Source organism: Crocodylus porosus, unplaced genomic scaffold (assembly GCF_001723895.1).
Source record: "Crocodylus porosus isolate Cpor-Errol unplaced genomic scaffold, CroPor_comp1, whole genome shotgun sequence".
Taxonomy (NCBI): Eukaryota; Metazoa; Chordata; order Crocodylia; family Crocodylidae; genus Crocodylus; species Crocodylus porosus.
In genome coordinates, this window is record NW_017728906.1 from 162,106,031 (window position 1) to 162,126,870 (window position 20,840).

Consider the following 20,840-nt stretch of genomic DNA (forward strand, 5'->3'; position numbering starts at 1 on the left):
CAGACCCAGAAGTGAACCAGAAGTACTTCCAGTTCACTTCCAGGTTCACTGCCAAGTACACAGGGGGCCCCCCGCACTCCTGTGGGATGCTCAACCTGCCCCATCATCACAGCATTCATGAGCCACACCTGGTATGTAGGAAAAAAACATTTAAAGCTGTGTCTATGGCCAAACCCCTGATTCCCTAAATCAGCATCAACTCTTCAGAGTCTGACTCAGCCAAACCAAATCAGGGACAGTGATCCGAATCAATTAATCGAATCACTATCCCCGATTCAGGCCGAATGAGAATCAAATACGGCCTGTTTCGCACACCCCTAGTATCCAGACTGTGGAATAAGCTCCCTCCAGAGGTGCTGCAATCACCTACCCTGGAAATCTTCAAAAGGAGACTAGACAGCCACCTTGCTGGGGTCACCCAACCCCTAATTATCTTTCCTGCTTGGTGCAGGGGGCTGGACCCAATGATCCTCCGAGGTCCCTTCCGGCCTTACAATCTATCAATCTTGCTTGCTCTCTTCCAAGTCTCTGATCCTGTTTTTGCTGCCCAACAGGCCAGTTCAGCAGGCAGGATAGGAGTGCCCCAGATTAGCCTATAGGCTGGTGGGACATCTGCATTTGAATCCCCTCATACTAAGGAAGACACAGAGCCAAGGATTTCCATGGCAACCAGATTCTTTGGACTCCTCCTGCCTTCCTCCAGCTTCTACTTTCTGCAGCCACTCCTGAAGGTGGGGCAGTGCAGTAAGAGTGGGGCAAAGTAGGAGGATACCTGATCTGCATGCAGTGCAGAAGACCACCACACTAGGTGCGTTGCATACGACAATGGCAGAAGCCAGGCTGCCTGCACTTTTCTATGACTAGCTGTTCTTTAAAGTCCCCTCTACCTTAGCAAAACCAAGACTAAAACAACAATATCTCATTTGGTTTACTAAGTAGTTGGTGAAGAAGTTGTTCAACTAATATATCCAGGAATATCTGGTCCTATCTATTAGTAATACTATTTGTTCCCCAATTTATATCTGGGAAAGTAAGGCTCCCAGAATGACAATTCCCAGTAACATCTGTCTATTAACATTACAGATATCCTTACCATCTCCAAATCTAACCCCGGGGGTGTATGGCAGACTCCCAGCACTATCCCAATAGAACCCCTAAAGTTACTTTCAGGAAAGTGAATTTGACCCAATCGAATTGTTTTATCCAAGCAACTTCTTCATGCTTCTTTACCCATTATCACATTATTAACATCAAATGCTTCCTCGCTGCCTCTCCATCTATTTTCTCCTTTCCTGAACAATGTCTCTCTCAATTCCTCTGTTCCTGTATGTAATTAATCTATCAAGTTACCATTTTCTTACTATTTGGTTTCATATTCTCCATCTGTAATTCAAGTTGCTTCATTTTGCTGCACACTGGAGTACTGCTTTATTAAACAAGTTTGCTGAACTTAATTTCCTAACATAAAACTTTCTTAACTGCATAACACAATACCATCCCAATTTGTTGCCTGTTGCTTTCATTATAACAAATGCTGGTAATATGCATTAACTCCTTAAAGGCAACCCACCTTTCAGTCTCATAGTCTATTTTGTACCCACAGTACAATTATCATACAAATGATGGAAGGGAAATAGCTGTCAAAGGGTGACCATCTGTCCTGGTTTAGCTGGCACAGTCCCAAATGTCAAAGGTCAGACTGTTGAGAATTATTATGGGGATCCTGTTGAGAACTATAATGGGAACTATAGTGGGGCAGTCTGTCCAGGAGTTAGAACAGCACAAAATGCCTTGCAAACAGGCAGGCTGCCAAGCACTTCTGCCTACACCCAGCATGCCACCCTGCCCCTGCAGATTTGAGATCATGGGGGAGAGCGTGGGGGGTGCAGTATCTTGGGTGTCCCGGATGAATGTTGCCGATTTCCCTACAGTCAGCCTAGCTACTAGAAGCCTTTACCTTGATAGATAGAACTAGTCAGTGTTCTGCATGTTATTAGAAGCCATGCAACCAAGGAGAGAGCAAAATCTGCATAGATTTGGTAGAGGTAAAGCTTCATTACTCATTAAAAAGGTTTACAGCTATAATGAAATAGACTCTACCAAGCTCAACCAGCATAAATCCAAAATAACTCCAATGAGCTTGAGACAAAGGAGTTTTTTTTATGGTATCTTTTATTGTATAAAAGTTGGTTCAATAAGAAATATCACCAAAATACCATCTCATACATTTCCTGCACCATCACACCTCACTCCAAGAAATTTGTCATAGAGTCTTTGAACCCCAACTCTGACTTCATTCTACCAGGGCTAGAAAGATTAGAATTCAGTTTTACTCACAAATCTTTAGTAAGTGGTAAGAAACATAGCTGGATAGATCTCAGCTGAGGCTTATTAATTAAATGTTGCTCTTCTGCTAAATATCTTATAGGAGAAAAATCACTGTTTTCAGTCACAAAGTGAAGAACAGAATTATAAAATTTCTCCTCAAAACTGACATGCAATTTTATTTCCACGGTGCTGGTAGATTTTTCATATACTATTAAGGTTTATACCAATGCTTTAACTTGAATACTTAAAGCAGTTGTAAAAGTAAAGAGAAATAGAATGTTTTGTTTAGGTACTTGAGAAACACCCAGGAACAGGAGGGTTTCCATAGATTTCAATGAGCTTCAGAACAGGTCCTCAAGAAATACCATCATAAAACATGAAAGGTTCTTTCCTACTTGATGAAAGAAGTTGGGGTGAAAAAACGAAAAGGTTTCTTCCAATTTTTTTTAAACAGGTCGACACAGAAGTAGAGAATTTCTTCCTTCATTTTCATCCTCCAGCGCTTACTACAGTTTTAGGAAGTATTCTTTTTCTGCCTAGATAAATACTTTTTATCTGTATTAAAATGCAGTTCATCAGTAACTCCTTATCTGCTTGGCACTGAAGAGACTCTCTTCCAAGATGTACAATTATTACACTAACTTGTGACTTAAGCAATGCCACATTTTTACACAGGAAAACAGTAATAGACCTTTTTTTTTTTTTTTAGATTTTAGTTTGAAAAGAACTTCATTTAATCCTTCAAAACATGATCATGGCATCTGCACCTGAGGGGCTCACAGAGTGGCCAATTTTGACATGCTTACTCTTCTTTAGAAGTAGCACACTCCATAAATAGTCCCATCCACTTTCACAACTGCTAAATAAGATATTCTTCAAATAGGTGATATGGCATAGTCAGGCTTTTATTTTTTTAAGATTGCAAAGTGAAGTTAATCCATCGGCATACATGCAGTGATATGCACTAGGTACAAGAGGGGGCTATACACCTCAGTTTATGCTCAATTTTAATGACAATAACAACAGTCAAAGAATTCCAAGTTTCTGGTTCATCACATTTTACAACTGAACTCATTTTTTGTTCCTCTTCCCCAGCCCCCACCTTCACTCATACTTAAAGTTTCAAAAAGTCTCTGAACTCAGAATTGTTACTATCTTTGTGACTGTAGCAAAACCATCCTTGTCAAGTATACATTTTAAGTAATTGTGGTGTTTAACTTGAATTCAGACTACTGGTTTTACTATACTTGTTCGTCATCTCCGACGCTTGAAAGCTGTACGACTCATAGATAGGTAATTAATCTAGTCACCACTGAAATAAATCATTTTCAAACATATACTGCCCAAGCAGAGGAGATGAAAAGATATTTATAATTAGCAACAGAGACAATTACTACTTTGTTCCCACTGTGAAGTTACGAGGAAGAGAAAAACTGAATGGTGTGTCCAACTACTATTATTTAGAGTTGCTCCTTCCTTGTTAAAAGTGTTAAATGTATTTCTACAATAACAATGAGTAATATTCTTCTCTTGTTGGGCCATCAAATTTTGCACTCAGCTACCACATAATTCATAATAGCTCCATTTACTTTGAAGTTCCTCTGCATTTATGTAGAGTAGAATCTGGCACATTGTGCAATCTTCTCATTTAGCATTAAAAGAATCAGGAAATAGCCTGAGAAGGGTACGTCCCTAGATTTGTTATTGTGCATGCTTTGTAGAGTTTGGTGTTGAGGTAAGTATTCTTCCTAGATTTTGACTTTCATGTTTCAGATAGGGGAAGGAAGAATCAGCATCCTGTTGCTGTGTGCCTGGTTTCTAGGCAACAGCTCCTCACTAGAAACAAAGTGTTCTTCTGTTTCTGTGACCCCACTTTCTGTTACAAACTAAAATGAGTTCAACATAAGCAATTCACTTTCAATAAGCCAGGGAAAAAAAAAAAAAAAAAGCAGTGGGAGAAACAAAATATTGCTTTGATTCTTTAATCAAAGAAGAGTACAGTTAAATACCAATACTCTAGCCACCTAGTGATGTGACACTGACTCTTCTTTCCTACCCAAAAAACCAAAATGCATCATATGTCAGCTTCCTAGCATTGTTTTCTGGTTGTTGACCTGATGGGACAGTGTGGGGCAGGGGCAGTGAGGAGAATCAAACTATGGATTCAACCCAATTTACTTCATCTCTTCATCAAATATATACAGCATATACATATACATTTAAATACACAGGGGGCAAGAAGGTACCGGGTAATGTGTGGTCCCTGCAACACACGCTAGGAAATCTGGTAGTCACGCCAGACAACAAAGCTAACCTGTTTAACAATTTCTTTGCCTCCATTTTCCTGAGCCAGGACCGGATCAGCCCACCCACTAGGACCCCCTCAGGCCCCAGGGGAGGCACACCCAGGCCAAGGGTCAGGGAGGATCTAGTTAGGGAACTTCTGGAGGGACTGGACGTATTTAAATCAGCTGGTCTGGACGATCTACACCCCAGAGTACTGAGGGAATTAGCTGAGGTCATTGCGGGACCCCTGGCACGGCTTTACGAGCACTCGTGGTGCTCTGGTGTGGTGCCAGAGGCCTGGAAGAGGGCCAATGTTATTCCTATCTTCAAAAAAGGAGGACCCAGGGAACTATAGGCCAGTTAGTCTTACCTCAATCCTGGGTAAGCTTTTTGAGAGAATTATCCTGGCGCATGTCCATGGGGGGCCAGCAGGGGAGGTTATGCTTGGGGGCAACCAACATGGTCTGACAGGACCTGCCTCCGATGAACCCAACCTGGTGGCCTTCTATGACCAGGTCACAAAATCCTTAGATGCAGGGGTAGCAGTGGACGTAGCCTTTCTGTATTTTAGGAAGGCCTTCGACACTCTCTCTCACCCCGTTCTCATTCAAAAACTAGGGGACTGTGGTGTCGACACCTACACAGTCAAATGGGTCAGTAACTGGCTGGAGGGTCACACCCAGAGAGTGGTGGTGGATGGGTCATTTTCAGCCTGGAGGGATTTGGGCAGTGGGGTCCCCCAGGGCTCAGTCCATGGGCCCGCACTGTTCAACATCTTCATCAGTGACTTGGACAAGGGGCAAAAAGCACCCTGTTCAAATTTGCTGATGACACTAAGATGTGGGGGAATGTAGGCATGCTAGACAGGAGGATAGGCTGCAATCAGACCTAGACAGGTTACAGGGGTGAGTGAGTGAGAACAGGATGGGATTCAACACCGATAAGTGCAAGGTGATGCACCTGGGGAGGAAGAACCAGCAGCATACTTACAGGCTGGAGAACTCCCTTCTCATCAGTGCAGAGGCAGAAAATGATCTTCGAGTCATTATTGCTGCCAAAATGAACATGGGCCAGTAGTGTGGGGATGCAGTCAGGAAGGCCAACTGCACCTTGTCATGCATCCATAGTTGCGTCTCAAGCAGGTCCAAGGAGGTGATCCTCCCCCTCTATGCGACACTGGTCAGGCTGCAGCTGGAGTACTGCGTCCAGTTCTGGGCGCCGCACTTCAGGAGGGATGTGGACATCATGGAAAGGGTCCAGAGGAGGGCCACTCGCATGATCAGGGGCAGCAGGGCAGGCCCTATGAGGAGAGGCTACGGGACCTGAAGAGAAGGCTGAGGGGGGGGATCTAGTGGCCTGTTACAAACTAGTCAGAGGGGACCAGCAGGCACTGGGGGAGTCCCTGTTTCCCCAAGCACTACCAGGAGTGACTAGAAATAACAGTCACAAGCTGGCAGAGGGTAGATTCAGATTAGACATCAGGAGGTGCTACTTCACAGTCAGGGCGGGTAGGGCCTGGAACCAACTTCCAAGCGAAGTGGTGCTGGCTTCTACCCTGGGGTCTTTAAGAGGAGGCTAGATGTACATCTTGCTGGGGTCGTATGACCCCAGTACTTTTTCAATATAGAAGCAGGACATTGACTGCTGTGGTTCCCCTGATTTACCTGTGGCAGGTTAGGGTGTTGGTTTATGTTACGTCAAGTTTGACAGTAGTTTTATGCATAGTTTAGATTATGGATGGTTTGGATAGGGGTGATCCCATCTCAGGCAGAGACTGGACCAAATGGGGCTGGAAGGGACCTCCGGATGTCATTTCTCTATGACCGGATGGCTGAATAAATGAGTGTTGGATGAGAAAGACACACCAAAAGAATGGAGTGGGACTAACTAGATGAAGAGAATGGAACTAACAAAACAAACATTGGAGAAGAGATTTAGGACAGTAACAGCATGGAGAAGATGGAGGTGAGCAGTTAAGTTACAGGAAACATACAGAACAGTTTGTGCCCACTAGAAACCTCCAGAGTCAGGAAAAGAACCTAAAGTTCCTGGGTCTCATCATTCCTCATCTGTAAGCAAATATACATTTTGCCAGTTGGTTTCACATGCATCTATCTCATCCATGTCTAGCAGAGGTGCACTGATACGTCTGTCTGATACTGGATTGGCACCAAGCTTAAAAAAAAATTTAATAAATATTGGAAATAAGCCATATCAAGCCAATAAATGGTCCATGCATGCACACAGCCACAGAGCATCACAGGTGACAAGGAGCAAAGCCTGGCAGCTTGGAGAGCTGCCTCCAGCTGGTAAGTCTAGTATGGTGGAGAGGGAGGGAAAGGGGAAGGGAATGGGACTGGGGGGGGGAGGGGGAGATCAAGGCCCCCATGGGGAGGAAGGAGGAGGGCTGGGGCAGGGCCTGCCCAGCTGGGGCAGAGAGGGTGCAGCCACGGCTTGTCTGCTGGGCACGGCTTCCGCCACTGCATGCTGCTTGGCCAGGAGCCACTGGTCCAGTGGCTCATCCAGGGCTTGCCTGCTCATCCAGCAGCTCCCGCCACTCATCTGGAAGGGCACAGGGGGGCATGTGCCCCTGGATCTGCACAGGTTACGTGCCCTCAGATCTCTTCAGGGTAGGCTGGGGCTGCACCAAGCTCTTCCTGGCTGGGCAGGGCTGTACGGCGTAGCCCCCCCCCCCCCACCAGGAAGACCTTGGCTCAGCCCTGACCCACGCAGATTTGGTTTACATGCCCCCCCACAGACAAGCACTGGTGAGACCACCAGACGAGCCACCAAACCAGCACTTTCTGGCCGAGCGGCACACAGTGACGCCCCCTCCCCCCCCACACACACACACACTCCCCATGATCCCTAGACAAGCCGTGGCTTTGTCCCATGCCCACCCTGCCCCAGATAGGCAGTGCTTGCCCCAGCCCCAGCCCCAGCCCCATGCTTCCCTCATCGCAGGGGCCTTGATCTGCTCCCTCACACCCCTTCCCTCCCACCACACCAGACTTACCAGCTGGAGGCAGTTCTCCACACTCCAGGTTGGGTACCAGAAATTAGATCGGTATCGGCCGATATACCTCTTTAAAAAAAGAAAAACACGGCTGTCAGTATTGGCCCCAAAAATCTCTATCAGTGCACCCCTAATGTCTAGTGCAGGTCTATACAGAGGAGATGACAACCTAGACTACCGCTGTTAAGTTAAGTTATCCCATGGCGACAAGTGCCAGAAGCCTTTTTAAATGGATCCAAAAAAGTCCCTCTTGAGAACCTAGGAGAGCATCAACGTGCTACCATATGGACTTATGTTTTTCCCCCACCCGGCTTTTCAAAAATTACACAAAACACAGATGCCCTTGCATCAAAGAATGTTATTAACTTGCAGGTCAACAATTGGGGAAAGCCAGAATTATGGCCTGTTATGCAACCTTATACATTTACATCACAGCAAAGTTTTTAATTACATATTATTTTTTCCATGACATCCTGATCTGGGGATAAAAATCAGGGATCTGTAGGAGGAAGAGGCAGGGAACTCCAGAAAGCAGCACAGATTTGCCCAAGTCGCACAGTGGCAGAGTAACAAATTAAGCTAAAGAACCAGAGAGTGGGAGGCACCATAGGAGAGTTCATGAGGAAATTACTAACTCTACCTTCAGAGTCAAGAAAGCAGGCTTGGGGCCACAAACAGTAAAGCAAAGAGAAAACAAAATTAAACCATTGCACGTTAACTTGACATCCATTTGTATTCCGAATGAGTTAGGGGTTGGGGAATGGAGAAATGGGAGGGGAATACTGAATCATAAGACTAATTTCATAACACATAGTACTTGGGGATTGAGTTAAGGTTTCCCAAGCAACCATAGTTCCAGCATTTCCTAACTTTGAATGTCACAATGTTCTTTAAATGTAGTTTGTATGTGTAATTATTTACAGATGGACATAAAGAAATAATTGTTCCTCCCTCAGGATTTCACAGTTGAGGGCTATAAACCTGCAGCTCTTACCCAGGTAAATAGTCTCCTTGATTCCCAAAGAAATATTTAAATAGAGCAATTACAACACAGCTAACTGCAATTTTTATGAAAAGGCTTAACACTCATCTGCATGCGATTATACTACACTGTACACTTGGGGCCCAACCCCACAAACACCTAAACTCTAAAATAATTTATTCATACAGTCAAACCTATCAGGTTCATTAATTTGTTTTAATATGCATAAGGTTAAGCTCAAGGAAAGTGATGTACCGGAATAAGATTACTCAAGTATTGAAGGGTTTTCAAGATCACATCTTTCAATAGCTGGAAATGTTGGCCTTTAAATGTCCAGCCTATGTTTTGTCTTCAGTTATCTCTAACACCTGAACATTTTAATATTTATATATTTAATAAATAATGTGAAAAGATACAAAGAGAAATAGAAAGATGAGTTGTAGCTGCTTTCCCAGTGTTAAAACTTCATCTAGGATATGCTACAGATTACAAGAGTAGCCTCTTCTCAATATGTGCCTGTAACTAGGGAATACAAATAATATCTATTGAAGGTAAAATCATCTTATTTTGTGGCCAGTGTTTAATGTCATGAGGCAGGCTTAAGTGCACCAAATTGTGTGATCTGTCACTGAAATCTAGAACAGATTTATAGATGCTTAACCAGGTTTGGATGCACTAGATCATGTGCATTGTTGCCAAAACAGATATGTAGATACTTTACCAAATTCTGTGTGGCAAGTTACAAGTGCTGCCATAAACACATGCATACACGCACACAAATGTAATTACATTCTCTACAACTAGTCCTTTTAACTATAAAGTTATTGATATCATGTACTAGATCTAGTCCTTCCCCAACCCATTTCTTATAAAGAAAAAACAGAATTATTTTGCAAAAAGATGTTAATTTTTCTCCAAAATAAATAAATAAGAAACCCCCAACTAGAAAAGATTCTGACAGAAACAATGCAACTTGCTCTGGCATCTACATAACGCGTGAAAATATTTTCCCTCGAATTCCTGAAAACATGCTGCCATGAGACAGCACTGTTAACAGACTCATTAATGGGCTACTCCAAATTGGCACAGCTGCAGGTTTGTGCCAATGGCTGGAGAAGCACACTCATGAATTTTCAGTAGGGGAGAAAAGAAATAAACCATTTGCCAGCAAATGAACCACTTCACTTTTTTTCTTTTTTTTTTTTCTGCTGAGAGAAGCTTGTTCTTCAGTTTCTGCAACCAGTCTTTTTGGAGGAAAGAGTAGGAAAAACAAACAAAGGGAAGCTTGGAGACTTGGAGCATCGCTTATGTTCCTGCACTGGGGAGGACAGCAAATGACCAGGCACTAGCAAGGCCCCAAGCACAGATCTCCACCCCACCAAGTACAGCGTCCTGCGCGTTAGGACAGCACCAAGTCCGGTCCTACCTGAACTCGTTTCCTTTTCCAACTTTTCCTTCACAATCCTTTGGGGGAAGACCCCCGCCTCTACCCCCGCACTAGGAGCCAAGCAGCAGTGTAAGCCCAGGGGCCGGTTACAAACCAAGCCCTCAAGCCCCGTCTTGCCTGTTCCCCACGGGTTTCTAGTCCGGGGTGCTGAGAGGGGGTGCCTCTCCCCCCCCGGGGCTGCTAAGGGCTGCCCACCAGCAGGCTACTTCCCCCGTGCCCACCTGTCCCCACTCAGGGCCGCCCCTCAGCGGGCGCCTCGACAGCCCCTGGAGCAGGGGCTGCCTGTCCGCGCCGCCCCGCGCCTACCTGCAGCAGGTGCCTGGCGGCGCGGTAGCCCATGGCGGCGCCGCCGCGCACGCCGGGGGGCAGGCGGCCCGTGGCGTAGCCGTGCCAGGCCACCACGTAGGGGTTGTCCATGGTGAGCCAGTAGCGCACGTGCGCGCCGAAGTGGCGGAAGCAGAGCTCGGCGTAGGCGCGGAAGAGGTCGGGCAGCGCGGGGCTGGCCCAGCCGCCCAGCGCCCGCTGCAGCGCCCGCGGCAGGTCCCAGTGGTAGAGCGTGACCACGGGCTCCACGCCCCGCGCCCGCAGGCGGCGCAGCAGCCGCGCGTAGTGCTCCAGCCCCGCGGCGCTGGGCGCGCCCGTCCCGTTGGGCAGCAGCCGCGCCCAGGCCAGCGAGAAGCGGTAGTGCCGCAGCCCCAGGCGCCGCAGCCCCTCGGCGTCGCGGAACTGGTTGTTGTAGCTGTCGCTGGCCACGTCGCCGCCGGGGGCCGCCCAGCCGTCCCACACCGACGCGCCCTTGCCGTCCTGGCGCCACGCGCCCTCGCTCTGGTACGCGGCGCTGCCCGCGCCCCACAGGAAGCCGTCGGGGAAGGTGTCGTGCAGGAACAGCTCGTCCTCCGGGTAGGGCAGGCGGGCGAAGCGCGCCCAGGTGCCCGCGCCCTGCCCCGGCGCCCCGAGAGCCGGCGGCGGCGACGCCAGCAGCAGCAGCGGCGGCGCCAGCAGGAGCAGGAGGAGGCGGCGAGGCGCTGGCATGCTGCCGCCGGCGGGGGGACGTGGCGAAGCTGGCGCTGCCTGCCCCCGGCCCGCTTTTATCACCCGCCCCCGCCCGCCCGCTGTTAATGATCAGCCGGGGCCACCGCCCCCCGCCCGGCCGGGGCGCTGCGCGGGCGCCGCAGGAGGAGGCAGAGGTGCGCGGGATCCGGCTTGCTGCAGCCCCACAACCTAGAGATTTGGTTTCGAAACTGGGTGCCGGAAGTGCTGGAGCCCCTCCGTAAGAGATGAGAGCCCCCCTGCAAGACTTCGAAATCATAACCTGGGGTGGAGGGTCTCCAATGGGATTGCTCCTTCACTTAGGTGGTCTTGCTCAGCAATTAAATGGTTTTGTTTATTGATTTTGAAGAGCCCCCCAAGAGTCTAAGTGTAATTGGAAGCCGGGCTTTAGGGGCACCTGGGGTCCGACCAGACTAGGAACCACTTGCCTAAAGGATAAACTTGGAAATTACTGTTTTCTATATTTAATCCAGTTTTAGGACACACTGTCAAGAGCCACTGCAGCTGCAGTCATTCCACTCCCCACCTACCAAATGCACTCACTAAGGGCTACACCACCCACCCACCCACCTATTATTAAGTCACAGCCAAACACCTCTGGGCAATAGCCTCTCTTCCTTTCTGAAGGCAAAAATTACTGAATTTGGTGGCTGACTCCAGGCAGAAAAGTTTCCATTAGAAATGCCTCATAGAATTTTATGTGGGGGGGACGCCAAGCTGTGTATTTAAATTTAATGATTTTGGCACTCTTTATTAATTGCTTGTGGACATGTGCTAGGTGGATGGGCATGTTTCAGCCTGCTAGTCTTATTTCTTTTATAGCAAAAACTCCTACTAGAGTAGTAAAGTGGAAAAGTATCAAAAAAAGGCCATTATTTAACTTTTAAATACTTGCCACCTAATAGTCAGAACCCCTAATAGCAATATGCATCTAATAGGGAGTCATAACTACAGATAAATGTTCCCAGGCGATAAAGTTATTATTTAACTAAAGAATGAAGGCATTATGATAATTTCACTTTATTTTTAGAAAATAAATGTCTGCAGAGCTAAAACTGCAGATACTAGCTAATAAGCCAATGGGTTGAAATGGCAGTTCCTTGCTGACGCTGTTGCTTATTTTTCAGTTTTGTTCTAACCTTTCATGATCACGACATCATTGTACTTGGCTTATTATACTGGAAAAGATGTAAAAGTTGGAGACGCTGTTTGGATTTTGCTTTTTGTTCCTCCCCCTCACCCCATGAGAGGAACCAAGAATTTGTCTTACTTGATTATAACGCCATTCTTTTAGTTTAATATATTTACTTTTGCATCAGATAAATAAAATTATAGATTGTGGCATCACAGAGGGCTGACTGCACCAGTTAGCACTTTGCACAAGAAATTGACAAAATTTATCAGCTACAAGAAATGTGTCGCAATATGATACGATCAGCTGACTAAATTCTGTCCCTGTCTAATTAAACATCAGCTTTAGTTCAAACTTAGCGATACAAAGCAATAAATATAATTCTGGATTTGAGTTGACTAGCACCTAAAAAGATTTGATCAGATGCTCTAGAAATGAGCTTCAGTAAAACATTTCAATACAATGTGATGTTCAGTTCTTTGGTGCTTGTATTTAAATATTAGTTTTTGTATTTTCAAAGCAATGGAAAGCCAATACATTTTTTGACGAACAAAACAAAGTAGCATGGATTGCTTCTGTTGTTTCCTTCCCCCCCTCAGTATTATTTTCATTTTTTATCATTTAATAAGGTGAACATATGAAGATTATCTTTATATTCCAATATGGGAGTTTATACAACAAAAAGCTGAATGGACTTAATGGTAGAACCACCAAAGAATCAGGTTAATATTCAGCTATTGACTTAGGCTTAGACTGCAGTGAGAGTTAAGCACCCAAATGGGAGAGCGCACACATCACCAGAAGACTCTCCCTATGCCTGAAAAAAGGGTGTTTGTGCCCACAAGCTTGCAAAGAACATTTTTTCCAACTATTTAATTGGTCTAATAAAAGATGTCACATCTACCCAAAGAACCTGTCCGCAAATGAGAGTTAGGTATCTTTAGCATGTGGTCCTAAACACCAAATCAAAAGTCCAAAATTCCTTTTTGAAGCCCCTGCACTCAGTGGCCACCAAGCCTTCAAAGGTACCTAAATACTAGATGCCTAGGCAACATTAGACAGGCCACTGGATTAAAAAAAAAATGAACATCAATAACCCTGGGAACAGTGATCAGTTGAACATCCTGATCACTAGGCTAGTACAGCATCAGCCTTTATTCTCTGACCCAAGGAATCTTGTATTCCAGGCACCAGCTCCTGGCTCTGGAACCCAAGCAGACAGATGGACTTTCCTACAGCCATAATTTAGGCAGCACCAAAAACAGAAAAAGCAGAGGAATTTAAGACAGAATCTGGTACTGAAGATTTCCTGTAGGGTACCTCTAAGTAGCTCTCTGCTCCATGCACTTGGTTTTTGGATCATTCATCTGATATGCCTAACTTTCCTTCTGTAGTGGGCACATCTACACATGCGCATTTACCATGCAGTAACTGAAATTACTGTGCAGTACAGGTGTGCATCTATATGTGCACACCTGTATGACACAGTAAATATGGCAACTCACACCAACTTGAGCATAAAATTAACACCTGCATTATGCAGGTAATTAGTTTACCCAATTAGTTACCGCGCAGGAATGCATATGTAGACACCTTACTGCACAGTAATACTGTGTGTGTGGATTGACTTCAGACTAACATTAGTCCCAAGTCAGTCCACACACAGTGTTAACGCGCTTGAACGTGTAGACACCTGCCTATTCCCACTTACTGCACAGTAATTTACTGTGCAGTAAATTTAAGCTGGCGTAAATGCACGTGTAGATATGCCCACTGAATAGGGAGTCCGAGTGCAAAATTCTGACTTCAGGACTCCACTATGAGAGCCAAGCACTGTAACTTAGGTAATATAGTGGTTAGACTCTTTAAGTCAGTCCTTAAATCTATTTTACTATAGGTACTTATATGACTCCCTCTGCTGCAGTATCTGCAGTCTCCAGTCTTTTTTATACACTTATGTTCACAGTGCTGTTGCTACCATTTAACAATTTTAAGTTTCCTTAATGGAGAATCTGTAGGCCATCTTTTTTAACTTAGCTGCGTTCAGTAACTCAAGTAAATCAAAATACAAGGGGAAATTACCAGTTGCCAATTAGTTAGCTCTTGTCCCTACCACCAAATAGTTCTGTGGTGATAGGGTGGACCAAAAGGAAGAGAATGGAAAGAAGAAAAGAAATGTATCCAAAAGTACCTGTCCCCAAATCGGCCCATAACTAGCCAGCCAAAGGTACAGTCATGTGTGAAGTAGGGGGGAGGGAGGACACAGTGGGTGCATCTACACGTTCATTCATGCAGTGGTTACTGCAAATTTAATTTAGTACTTGTATGATCAAGTAATAAATATGTAGTAACCAGAGTTGCTGCGCAGTAGCACTGGCAAACACCCCTTTTAGTAACACAACTGTGCTGGAGCTTAATAATACTGAGCAGTAGTGTATCAGTACAGTCTGCTGTGACATGCTACTGCACAGTGTTACTAGGCTACTGCACAGTTTGCATCTCGTGTAGACATGCCCACCATGTAACAGCACATCCCTGAATGCCCCAGTTATTGTTCTGGTAATCCTGTTACCAACTTCAAATTACTTCTGTGATCCTAGTTATGAAAAATGGCAATGTATCTGATATGTGTCACTTGCCAGCAAAATGTTATGCTCTATGAAAAAGCATGAATGAACATATAACACCAATGTCCTGGTGCCTGTCCATCACTTAAAGATAAAAACCATGACAAATACTACTGAGGAACAAAGACACAAAAACAAGACAAGTTACCCCACCCTTTCTGTACTTGGAAATCCTAATCTCATCTTGCACCTACAACAAAGTCTCTTAACCCCCACCCCCAACTCAGTCATGTTCTCAAACAACATATGTGCTTCTGTTTTGAACAAGATTTTTTCTACAACAGTATGTCTGATGTAGAATATTTACACCATCTCCCAGATTTTCTCCTCCTTCCCTTATTTCATTCCTTTGTTTCTATTTAGCTCTGTCAGTATTTCAGCTTCAACCATTCAGTTTTCTCTGTGGTCAACTTTTCTATATTCCTCCCTCTCCACTCCATATTCCACATAGTGTCCTACTTTTCTTCCTCCATTTTCCATCTTAATTTTCTTCAGTTTTCCTATCATCCTTCTCCTAGCTCATATCCCAAACACACATCCAGTTCACCCAATCCTCCTTCCCATGACTCATCCATGGCCTGAGCAAGAATGGAATATTTTGATTAAATGTAGTAAGCGCTAATAGAATACAAGGGTGATGCAGATAATTTTCTCCCCATTTACTTTTCCATCTTTCTCTTTTGCTTGGCCCCACACCACACTCCCCAAATTCTCCTACTATTGCATTCTCCTCCCGTTATTTCCCCCTGCCGCCCATTTCCTGTGACACAAGATACTTGAATAATGAGCACGTTTTGTTGCTCCTAGAATCTACATAGGTCAATCTTTCAGAAAAAAAAAGGAAGGTCAGTATCACAAAATGTTTCCTTCATGTCCTCTAGTTCTCAAGAGAAGAACAAGAAGCAGATCTTCCTCTTAGGAACAGAATATGGATAGAGAACTCCTGAATAGGACATTTTGTCTTCTGTCAGATTCAGGTACTGTTACCTGCATATCTGATCATCTGATAGTTATCTGTGGGTAAAAGGCCTGTAGGGAACCAGGGCGGGGGGGGAGGGTGGTCTTAGAAACTCCTCGGCCATCCCCTGGATGCTCCTACTTCAAATAATTTCAGGGTCTTTAATGACATAACTGAGAGGAAACAGTGCCAAAACAAGAAAATACACTCCAACATTTTTTGTTTGCAAAACATACTGGAGTACCAAGTACTTTTGGTTTCCCCAAGACATTTGCATTGTGCGCCATGGTAGTGCTCAGTGTAAAAGTGACAATACATAGATAAGGCAAGTTTTCATATAAAAGAGCATATCTCCTTAATTAGGACATACCTGAAACATTTCCATTCATTCCTTATTTCTTGCTCACGGTAATGTTAGTCTATTTCACTGTGAGAAGACTTATTCAGCAGGAATATGCTTTTAAATTATAGTAGTAGTGTGTATGTTATTACAGTCAAAATTCAATCCACATTTTCTTTCTAAATGCAACTTCTATGTTTAGAGAGTTACAATGTTTTAAAATTTAATTGGACTGAAACTTGGTCATTTCAAATTATGTTGTGCTATATATGCACCATAATATACCTACAGAGAATTTGTGTGTCCACATGTAACGCAAATGGATTAATATTAATTTGTATGGTCAGGCATGCAGGCACACGATGTCCTATAAGAAGCAGGTGCTCAACCTTCCAGCCTTGTGTGCTGAAAGTGTGGCACGGGGCCAAAGCATGGGCTTGATCCTGTGTGTGGGGTCAGTCTGTGGGCCTGATTCAGCATGGGGTCAGTCCACTCATCAGCCCAATCTCATTTGCCAGATTTGGCTATGTAGTGACCCTGCATGCCAGCCCTGCCATGCATTGGCACAATCTAGTGCACAGGGTCATGTCATCTAGTGGTGGTGGCATGATCGGGCCCCCCACAGATCTTTCATGCCACCACCACACCCCACCACCAAATTTCCATACCTGTAGGGAGGCCCACAGATCAGATGACATGGTCTCACAGGCCAAACACAGCCCATAGACTGAAGGTTGAACCTTACTACCCTGTAATAAAATATTATACACAATTTGAAAGCCATTTTAATTAAGTACAAAAACTATATTTTCTTACAATTTAAAATATTTTTAGCAAAATGTAATATTTAAAAGCAATTTCAGATATCTGGAAGGTCATTTGTTGTCATGTATACGCTCAGGTCTCTTGTAAATGTGAGTGACTCTTCTCCTTTGAAAAGACTATACTCCCATGCTCTTGAGATTAGCATGGTAACATTGGAAAGCTAAGATAATTATGATTTCAAAATACCAAGCATGTCCAGTAAGTACTTTTGTAAGAATGTCTCAGCACTGTTCCTAAAGTGCAAATGAGTACTAAACAATCTTCACATTTTAGATGGCCTTCAGCGGATGGTCAACGTCAAATATATTGCAATTGTCTAATCCTAAAATTAAAAATCATTAATTACCATGATTAGGTCCACCTCTCAATGTTCAAAGCATAAATGTGTGGCCAGTAACCAAGTATTTGAAGCAACACTCCATAAAACTGCTAGTCAGGCATCTGTAATCAGTGATGCTTCTAGACTAGAGCAGGGGTTGGCAACGTTTTTTGGGCTGGGTGCCAAAAAACCCCAGAACCTTGACTTGTAAGATGTTAGTATGCCAGGGGTAGGTGGCAGGGAGCCACGAGGGCCTGATCCTTGTTGTGGCAGCACAGCCCTGGGCACCCCCAGTCAGCCAGAACTACCACAGCACCAACCCACAGGGCTTCTGCTGCCTGTGCTGCCACCACATGCAAACTCATGCCATGGGGTGGGAGGGCAGGGGAAGGAAAAAGTGCCCAGAGCCCAGTGCACTTCTAACTCCCAGGAGTGGGTGGGGAAGGGGGAAGCTTGCACATGCCAGCTGCCACCACTGCTCACCACCCTGCGCTGCCGCCACTTCACATCTGGCCACACACCACTCCCGCCCCTCCCCCCCACTCCATGTCCAGCCGCCAGGGGTACACTTATTAAAAAGGTTGAGAACCCCTGTTTGAGAGAGTCCCCAAGGTTGTGCACCACTTGCCCTCCTAAAGGGTCATTGTTAATGACAACTTCTGTTCCTTCCAGATCTTCAGTTTCTTACCCATGCTTTTATTGGACAGATCTTGAGCTGGCAATTTTCCATATAAGTTCCTATTTCCACAAAACTTAAGACAGCAGAATAATAACAAGATACAGTTCTATAGGACTCCAAAAGTAAGAGCCATCTAGGACTAGCAACATTTTTCATGGTTATCCCTGTTTATAGGCCTTAAGACTATCACATGGCCAATGCATTCTCCTTGCCTTTTCCATACCTTTTAAAAAGAGATGGGGGAAAAAAAACAGATTTTAAGAAGTCTAATACTTTGAGTGACAAGGAGCTGGTGAAATGCATCATTACTTAAATCAGAGAGGGTGGTAGTTGGCAAATCTTTTAGCAGCATGGGCTTACTTGTTGATTATGGGCCAAACTATTGTGTGTTAGAATGGTCTGAAATACAATAGACTCTTTAACCAAAAGGCTGATGATCTCTTTGGACATAGACTGGCACACGCCTGATCCATACATTCACACCTCTTTTCAAATGTGTGCTTTTGAGTCAAGTTTGAACTCAGTCAAAGCAAGTGATATATATTTTAACTGCTCCAATTTACTCCTACACTGCTTAAAGAAAAAGATTGGTTAGTTATTCTTTTTTTAGAAGCATTTCTTTGTCTCTCATATCTCTAAAGTTGAAAACAGAAGGAAACAGGCACCACTATAGAAGACTTTGCAGAAGCTGTGGCAGAGCACAAAAAGTACTTCAAACTCCTTGTCTGCTTTATGAGTTCTGCTACTGCCAGTCCATTCTGATCTGATCTTCAAGCATCAATGTCCAGTTATCTTACCTCTCATTGCATCTTTTGCAAGTCAGTGAAGCATAGTGAGTTAGGACATAACAGGGACAGAGGTGGTATATAGGGTCACTATCCCAATAACAAGACATACAGCTTTGTATAGTCAGCTCAATGACTTCCTGGCCATATCAAATTCACTAGCAGTCCACATCCATCACGGAATTCTAGAAGTTGATAGCATCTAGGGGCATCTGAGAAAAATCAATGGGTTTGGTCTACCTCCACAATAGGTATGATGAAAGCCCCAAATCTTGGTTGAAGGACGTGGTGATTGGACTTTAAAGACATAACACATCCTTACCACATCAAAAACTGAAAATCAAGGTAGTCAATCCTTAGCAACTTCAACTTTGGTGATAAGGAACAGAGAGGGATTTGGGCAGCAAATTCATTCCCCTGCCAACACTTCCTATCCAGTTCTGGACAGGGATTCTGTCTAAATCCTGTACTTGATAGAAGAGAAGAGAAAAGAGAAATAAAAGACAGTTTATGAAGTACAAGATGTAAAATTCTCATATACTGTATTTGTTCACATATCAAATATGCCTTTCCTCCCTAGAATTAGCCCTCACAAATTAGGGTGCTGCAATGGAGACTGGAGGATGCTGGAATGGTTGATGGGCCTCTGCTCCCTTCTCAGATGAATGCAAGAAGAGAAACCTGTTGTCAGAGCCACTTACCCTCTCCTTGCAGCTGCACAACTATAGGTTTAGCCCTTGTCACAGGGTCACTCAGGTGCCCTGTTCCTATGAAGGAATAAGGACTGCTGAAGCTCCCTGAGACAGCACAGGTGGTGGTTGCCAGAGCAACCAGGCTGGTCACATGGCCAGAAGGGGGCAGGGCCGGGCCTTTATAAACAGCCCAGGCCGGAGCCTAGTTAGCAGCTCTCTTCTGGTAGTCCAAGGTGCAGGAGCAGTGCAGTCTGACCACCCAAGTGGCTACAGCATGGTGAGGGTGGAGGGGACCCTGACTGGGAGGCCTTTGCAAGAGAGCCAGGTGGGCTTATTGTTGCGTTTCAGCCGTTTGGCTTATGGTTCTGTTTAGTTACTGTTACACCAGAGGACTGGGTGAGGCTGTAGGGGTGTGAGGAGGCCTCACAGGGGCTCCCCAGTAGCTTGGGGGTTCCTGGTGCCTTGTGTGGGCACATGAGTGGTGCTTAGGAAGGCATAGCTGTTCAGTGCTGAGATGGCACAGTGGGTAGCCTTGTATGGGCAATAGTTAGAGGCCTGAGCAGGGCAGAGGACCCTGGCCAAGGGTCCTAGCACCAGAGTGAAGCCTCTAGGGGCTTGTGTTGGGTTCCAGGTGTGGGAGCCCCACAAATGAAGCCTAAGGTGGGTGCTGTAAAGGTGACTAGCCTGGTGAGGGTGAGTCAGTGGCTATATGGAGCCCAGAGATGGTGATAAGAAGCTGTAGGAGTGGGCATGTATTTAAGAGAGGCCCCAAGTGGGGCACGTGTAGAGGAAGAAACCTCAAGAAGAGGGGTGTATAGTTGACTGGCCCCCAAGAGGGTACAGACAGAAAGCAGCCCCAGAGAGGCCCCACTGCAGTGAAAACCTTGAGGGGCTGAAGGGGCCAGGTAAGGCTCCGGCTGCCTGAGCCTAATTGATACAGATTGGGGGTACAAACCTAGAGGGGCTAGGTAAGGCTTAGCCCACTGGCCCAGTGGGGAAGAATATCGTTAGTAAGTCTAGTAGGGCTAATCAGTTGTAAGGGGTGCTGGTTGCATGATAAGCCCAGGGGCGTTGGTTGCGGGCCAGGCCGCAATTGGACCTGATAATGTCCGGAAGAGCTGCGAGGCTTGGGGTGTGCTAAAGGGGAGGTAGGAGGCATGCATAGCCCATAAGGCTGGAGTGCACCGAGTCACCTCATACGGAATAGGGGCTAGTTCAGCATAACACTGCGTATTAGGAGATCAAAATAGATTTGGGGCTCCTGAGGCAACTCTCGGAGACCCTAAAGAGGCGGTGGTCATGGGGGACCTAAACTACCCGGACATCTGCTGGGAGACACAGACAGCAAAGTCCCACCGCTCACGCAGGTTTCTA

The 20,840-nt window shown here is 45.3% G+C and overlaps 1 protein-coding gene across 1 annotated transcript in view; it reads right to left on the bottom strand.

Annotated features, from left to right (window-relative positions):
• Positions 1–11,106, bottom strand: part of KL (klotho) — a 72,746-nt gene extending 61,640 nt beyond the window's left edge. Inside the window, exon 1 of the mRNA XM_019530087.1 lies at positions 10,366–11,106. Coding sequence (XP_019385632.1) covers positions 10,366–11,091 — 726 coding nt within the window. The 5' untranslated portion in view covers positions 11,092–11,106. The remainder of the gene's footprint in view (positions 1–10,365) is intronic.
• Between the last annotated feature and the right edge of the window lie 9,734 nt (positions 11,107–20,840).